General features: G+C 49.8%; 1 protein-coding gene and 1 non-coding gene across 2 annotated transcripts; both read right to left on the minus strand.

The window, feature by feature from the left end:
* Positions 1-5: 5 nt before the first annotated feature.
* Positions 6-4,931, minus strand: LOC142698242 (fructose-bisphosphate aldolase A-like; the record flags this gene model as incomplete). Its single annotated transcript, XM_075847883.1, has 6 exons — positions 4,906-4,931; positions 2,337-2,459; positions 1,097-1,308; positions 957-1,011; positions 277-437; positions 6-35 (listed from the first exon to the last, which is right to left on the minus strand). Coding segments are annotated over exons 2-6 (570 nt in total), but the record flags the coding sequence as incomplete, so codon positions are not given.
* Positions 4,932-6,910: 1,979 nt separating this feature from the next.
* On the minus strand, positions 6,911-6,982 carry TRNAG-UCC (transfer RNA glycine (anticodon UCC)). Its single transcript has one exon. It is a non-coding gene; the product is annotated as a tRNA-Gly (tRNA).
* Positions 6,983-7,531: the final 549 nt, after the last annotated feature.

Raw genomic sequence — 7,531 nt, forward strand, 5'->3', positions numbered from 1 at the left:
AGGACCTCAGGCTCCACAATGGGGACAATGCCGTTCTATAAAAACAGGAAAAACGTGGTATATTAGAAGTCGCGTAAAAGGGGCGGGGCTGTGACAACTTCAAGCTTTGAAATGAAATACAGCCATGTACTAAGAGATTACATAGAGCTACTGCGTGGGCATCTCATCAGATTCATTCTGAATACGGTCGCACAGACGGATCAAGGATAAAGCCATAGTCAATATTTTAGGTGGAGTCACCTCTTAAATGTACACTACAGGTCAGTAGGGAGTTACCTGTTGGCAAATGCTGGCATAGCGGGCCAGTACGTTGGCATTCTCAACGATGGCGAGGCGAGAGGGTGTGTGCTCGGAGATCTTCAACACACAGCGCCATTTGGCGAAGTCGGCACCGTCCTTCTTGTACTGAGCGCAGCGCTCAGAAAGGCCGTCGAGACCTGCGGATAGAACACACGGTCACGCACAACGCAGCAGAGTATGGACGCTACGTGACCTATCCCCGATCAAAAGCAAGCAGAGCGTTATTGTCGTATAATGGAAAGTTCTGCAGCTTTCTAATAGCCTTTGGACACAGCAAGCAGAGATCTTAAAGATGGTGAGAAACAAAAACCCTGTCCTGACCTAGTCCTGCTTTCACAGCTCATTACAAAAGAGGGCTTAATGACATCTGCATCTGTGTGAGGAGAACACATGCAGTGCCGGTTTTCAAGCCCCTGGGGAAGTGGGATTCCGTACACTGACAACAAGCAGAGATCTCAAATAGGTTTTTGCAAAATTCTGTCCATTGAGTGTGCGGTTTCGTCGCAGTTGCGGTAGAGATGTGGATCCATGAACCCACCCTTATATACTAGAATGATCACATGCTGGAGTACAATACTGACAGTAGGGATCTATTAACCCTATGTTGTACTGTACATGTCCGTGCAGATCGTCTTCTATATAACATGACTCCTTACCCTGTGTTGTGGTCTCTCCATTGGTTCCGGCAAGAGGGACGACACCTTTGTCCACCTGAAGACGGAAAAGAATAAAACCATGGATGATCGGAGAGTAGACTAAACGCCAATATAAAAGCGACCACACCGGCGCCACTTACCTTAATGCCTACAATGGCCCCCTTGTCCTTGATGACCTTGGTGAATGGAGTGCCATCGTCAGACTTGTGGTACAGAGTCTCGTGGAACAAGATGACGCCGCCAATGCAGGGGTTGACTCTTTCGTCAGCAGTGAAGAGCAGCTGGCGGTAGATGCGGCGGTTCTCCTCTGTGTTCTCTGCGCCAATGGAGCTCAAGCGTTTGGCAATGCTGCCTGCGAGGAGCGGAGAGTAATACAACGTTACATGGTCCACGTGCTCAGACCAACACCAATATCCAGAACAAGAAGCTCTTGGATATCCCCAATGTGTCTCTAGGACAGGTCAGGTTATTTTTGGGTGGATTTCCCCTTTAAGATTGTTCAGTCTCCCAGATACAGACTCCTCAAAAATGGCGGCCTCTATTGTGGAGTCAGTTTCCAAACCTCTAGCGTATTTAAATCCTTGCATTGTTTTCTCTATCTCTTATGAAAACCCATCTATGACCTGGACTAGTGCCAGCGACTGCGATGCGATGAACAGCACAAGGAGACGCTCGGATTCCAATATGGCCGGCTTACGTTAGCAATCGCTATGACGATGGAATTTGCCTAAACCTTTTATATTTTTAATAAAAGCAATATTTTTTGTGATTTCAAAACAACTTTTAAATTGACTTTAATTACATTTTAATATTAACTTTGTAAGATGCAGCGTATATGTTTCCTGCATCGTTCGGTCAAAGCCGCTTCCGTCAGATCAGCTGCACTGACGGCTCCGGTGAACCCGCTGGCCCCTCACGTCTTTGACACGCACAATCCAGCTGTTAACGATTACATCCAATTTCATGAACTACAATTTGATCGATATTAGCTGGATTCTGTACGTCAGAGACACATGACCAGATTTCACCGGAGCCGTCAGTGCAGCTGACCTGACCGAACCGGCTTTGACGGAATAATATGGCTTCTATGTATACAGGAAACATAAGCTGCATCTTAAAGAGCCCATTTAAAAGTGGAATGAAATCACTAAAAACATTGAATACATTATTTTTTTTTAATGTTCAAAGGTGTAGATAGCCTTCATCCAGAAACAGCGCCACTCTAGCCCATGGTCATGTCTGGTATTGCAGCTCAACCCCATTCAAGGGTGACGCGGTTTCTTTAAGAAGGCAGCCATGTTTTTTGAATCTCACCCACCCCCTTTAATAGATTCCATAGAAATCCAGACGTGTGGAGCGACATACATGACACACGCTTACCTGTGGACTCATCGGCAGCGAGGATTCCCTTCCCGGCAGCTACAATACGCTGTGCGATGCCATGGAGCTCCTTCTTCTGCTCAGCAGTAAAGGCGGGGTATTCGGTAGGCATGGTGCTGCGTTCTGGGGAGATAAGTGGGGGGGGGGGGGTGTCAATTGATATTCTTAAAGGGCCGGCACTCCACATTCTTTTACAGAGAGCAGTTATTGTTCTGTTACTACATACACAGGACGCGTTTCGGGCTTTACAAAGCAAGGGCAGGGCGGACTAGGTAGCAGGACAACCTACATAGCAGTCTCCAGCCCTGGCAACACCACCAATGTTAACCCCATCACTACCAGGATACTGCCGTCACCCAGATCACTACTGCCAGCCACTAGAATGGCCGCCTCCCTACAGCGCGCCCCACAGATCTAAAAATGACCGGCCACCAAGCAAAATGTCTCTCAGGAGGAGATGCCCTGACAGTGGAGACTTCGAGGACAGGCGGAGCGGACTACGAGGGGTTAAAGGCGCCGGGTTGCACAGCGATGTGTCACTGCGTTTCCTTCATTATTTCACGGAAATGATGATGCAAAAAAACCAGTAAAAAAGTTGCAGAATCCTTGAGGCCTAAAACCGCGCTGAAGCCTGGCACAAGACCGCATGCCAACGTCAACCCGCACTGCCAGGCCCTGAGAGGCAGCCATTAACCCCTTCCTCGACAGCATCCCCCACATCTAGACTACGTGCCCTGCAGCCGCACACAATCCTACTATTCATTTCCTGCCCGACACAGCACGAGTATTAACCCACCGTGCACCAGACTGTCAGGCTATCCAATCTATGCCAAGCTGCCCGACCAACATCACCCATCACTGCTTTTTATGGAACACTGTACTATGGGCAAATCAACCCCCAGGACTTTCACCATCAAACGACCCCCCCCCAGGACCGACCTAACCATCAAACGACCCCCCCCCAGGACCGACCTAACCATCAAACGACCCCCCCATGACCATCAAACGTCCTCCCCCAGGACCGTCCTTACATCTAAGATCCCCCCCCATGGCCGTCCTCACCATCAAACGCCCCCCCCAGGACCGTCCTTACCATCAAACGTCTCCCCCCCCCAGGACCGTCCTTACCATCAAACGTCTCCCCCCCCCAGGACCGTCCTTACCATCAAACGTCTCCCCCCCCCAGGACCGTCCTTACCATCAAACGTCTCCCCCCCCCCCCCAGGACCGTCCTTACCATCAAACGTCTCCCCCCCCCCCCAGGACCGTCCTTACCATCAAACGTCTCTCCCCCCCCCCCCAGGACCGTCCTTACCATCAAACGTCCCCCCCAGGACCGTCCTTACCATCAAACGTCCCCCCCAGGACCGTCCTTACCACCAAACGTCCCCCCCAGGACCGTCCTTACCATCAAACGTCCCCCCCAGGACCGTCCTTACCACCAAACGTCCCCCCCAGGACCGTCCTTACCATCAAACGTCCCCCCCCCAGGACCGTCCTTACCATCAAACGTCCCCCCCCAGGACCGTCCTTACCATCAAACGTCCCCCCCCAGGACCGTCCTTACCATCAAACGTCCCCCCCCAGGACCGTCCTTACCATCAAACGTCCCCCCCAGGACCGTCCTTACCATCAAACGTCCCCCCCCAGGACCGTCCTTACCATCAAACGTCCCCCCCCAGGACCGTCCTTACCATCAAACGTCCCCCCCCCCAGGACCGTCCTTACCATCAAACGTCCCCCCCCCAGGACCGTCCTTACCATCAAACGTCCCCCCCTCAGGACCGTCCTTACCATCAAACGTCCCCCCCTCAGGACCGTCCTTACCATCAAACGTCCCCCCCCCAGGACCGTCCTTACCATCAAACGTCCCCCCCTCAGGACCGTCTTTACCATCAAACGTCCCCCCTCAGGACCATCAAACGTCATCGTCGTCCTTAACAAACGCCCCCCCTCACAATTTACTTTATACCTTTTGCCCATTTACCTGCATGACCTTCACCAACAATGTGCCCATCCTTTGCCCTATCTACTTCCTTGAGTGTCTACCCGCATTACCCACTCCATGCCCTGTCCTCCATCTCTACATCCTCCCCATGTTCCCAACTCCTCTCCTTTACTTCCCTCCCCCGCCTCTGGACTCACGGTGCCCACTCTCCCTGCACCCACACCTTCTCTCCCGGCTGCATGCCATAGCTACCAGCACCCCCTCCCCCTCATGTCTCTACCTGCTCTCAATAGTGTACATGTCACCCTCCCCCAGTCAGGTACCGCAGCTCTCCCCTCCCCCAGTCGGGTACCGCAGCTCTCACCTCCCCCAGTCAGGTACCGCAGCTCTCACCTCCCCTCCCCCAGTCGGGTACCGCAGCTCTCACCTCCCCCAGTCAGGTACCGCAGCTCTCACCTCCCCTCCCCCAGTCCGGTACCGCAGCTCTCACCTCCCCTCCCCCAGTCAGGTACCGCAGCTCTCCACTCCCCCAGTCAGGTACCGCAGCTCTCACCTCCCCTCCCCCAGTCAGGTACCGCAGCTCTCACCTCCCCTCCCCCAGTCAGGTACCGCAGCTCTCACCTCTTCCCTGTTCTCCAGTGAACTGATACTTTGCGCTCTAACTCAGAACGTCATGTAGCGAGCTGAGGGGCGGGGCTAACACTTAAAGGGACACACGCCGCACAGAGCCCATTATATGCAGAGCTTGAAGGTCAATGAGGGTTATAGAGCAGCATCTGCAGACGGAGGGCTGTCATTACAGGGGTGGGGTCATTCATCAGGGCAGAGCAGCGCTTCAAATATATATATATAATATAATACAGAAAACACGATCATTTCCATACATCACATGTAGGGGAGACATGGATGACACATGATGACATCAGTCAGACGTGACACGAGTCACACCCCCAGCACTGACGTAGCTAACAGTAATCCCCCTCCCCCATCCTTCCGGTCCCCAGTCATCACTTTATGCAGAGCATCTCATAGAACTGTATTACTGCAGAGCATCTCATAGAACTGTATTACTGCAGAGCATCTCATAGAGCTGTATTACTGCAGAGCATCTCATAGAGCTGTATTACTGCAGAGCATCTCATAGAACTGTATTACTGCAGAGCATCTCATAGAGCTGTATTACTGCAGAGCATCTAACAGAACTGTATTACTGCAGAGCATCTCATAGAACTGTATTACTGCAGAGCATCTCATAGAGCTGTATTACTGCAGAGCATCTCATAGAACTGTATTACTGCAGAGCATCTCATAGAACTGTATTACTGCAGAGCATCTCATAGAGCTGTATTACTGCAGAGCATCTCATAGAGCTGTATTACTGCAGAGCATCTCATAGAACTGTATTACTGCAGAGCATCTCATAGAACTGTATTACTGCAGAGCATCTCATAGAACTGTATTACTGCAGAACATCTCATAGAGCTGTATTACTGCAGAGCATCTCATAGAGCTGTATTACTGCAGAGCATCTCATAGAGCTGTATTACTGCAGAGCATCTCATAGAACTGTATTACTGCAGAGCATCTCATAGAGCTGTATTACTGCAGAGCATCTCATAGAGCTGTATTACTGCAGAGCAGCTCATAGAACTGTATTACTGCAGAGCATCTCATAGAACTGTATTACTGCAGAGCATCTCATAAAACTGTATTACTGCAGAACATCTCACAGAGCTGTATTACTGCAGAGCATCTCATAGAGATTGAATTTCTGCAGAGCATCTCATAGAGATCGAATTTCTGCAGAGTATCTCATAGAGCTGTATTACTGCAGAGCATCTCACAGAACTGTATTACTGCAGAGCATCTCACAGAGCTGTATTATTGCAGAACATCTCATAGAACTGTATTACTGCAGAGCATCTCACAGAACTGTATTACTGCAGAGCATCTCACAGAACTGTATTACTGCAGAGCATCTCACAGAGCTGTATTACTGCAGAGCATCTCATAGAACTGTATTACTGCAGAGCATCTCATAAAACTGTATTACTGCAGAACATCTCACAGAGCTGTATTACTGCAGAGCATCTCATAGAGATTGAATTTCTGCAGAGCATCTCATAGAGATCGAATTTCTGCAGAGTATCTCATAGAGCTGTATTACTGCAGAGCATCTCACAGAACTGTATTACTGCAGAGCATCTCATAGAACTATATTACTGCAGAGCATCTCATAGAACTGTATTACTGCAGAGCATCTCGCAGAACTGTATTACTGCAGAGCATCTCATAGAGCTGTATTACTGCAGAGCATCTCACAGAGCTGTATTACTGCAGAGCATCTCACAGAGCTGTATTACTGCAGAACATCTCATAGAACTGTATTACTACAGAGCATCTCATAGAACTGTATTACTGCAGAGCATCTCACAGAGCTGTATTACTGCAGAGCATCTCATAGAGATCGAATTTCTGCAGAGTATCTCATAGAGACTGAATTACTGCAGAACATATAATAGAGACTACTGCAGAGCATCTCAGATTTTACTTGTGCAGGAGGATTTATCTATTCACAACATTGTGGCAAAAATATTATGTAAAAAAAAATAATAATAATATTTGCTGCGTTGGCCGGGAATCGAACCCGGGTCAACTGCTTGGAAGGCAGCTATGCTCACCACTATACCACCAACGCCTGCATGAGCTGCACTCTGCTCTGGTGCTTTCTGAGAGAGCAGTCACATATTCCTCTGAGATATAAGGTCTCATTCACACCACCGTAGTGTTTTTCTGGTCCGCAAATACCTGCACCGTGGTCCGTATTTTGCGGATGAAATTTCACCCCTAGCGCATCCTGTGTCATCTGCAAAATGTGGATCATACAGAAAAGTGCAGGGAAAACCTCCTGTCGTCGCTTAGCAACACTTCTGCAGATCCGCAAATTACAGATGTCACATGGAGGTGTATCCGCAGGTTCCATCAGCACATTGACTTCCGTAGCGAATTTGCGGGCTGTAAGGCCCCATGCACACGAACGTGTTTTTGCGGCCGCAATTTCCCCGAAAATCCACTGGAGATTTGCTGCCCCATTCATTCCTATGGGGCCATGCACACGACTGTAGTTTTTATGGTCTGTGCGTGGCCCCGGAGCCCGGACCGCAGAAAGAACGGACATGTCTTATTACAGCCGTGTTCTGCTGTCCGGACTCATTGAAAATAATGGTCGTGTGCATGAGGCCTAAGA

Source organism: Rhinoderma darwinii, unplaced genomic scaffold (assembly GCF_050947455.1).
Source record: "Rhinoderma darwinii isolate aRhiDar2 unplaced genomic scaffold, aRhiDar2.hap1 Scaffold_1010, whole genome shotgun sequence".
NCBI lineage: Eukaryota > Metazoa > Chordata > Amphibia > Anura > Rhinodermatidae > Rhinoderma > Rhinoderma darwinii.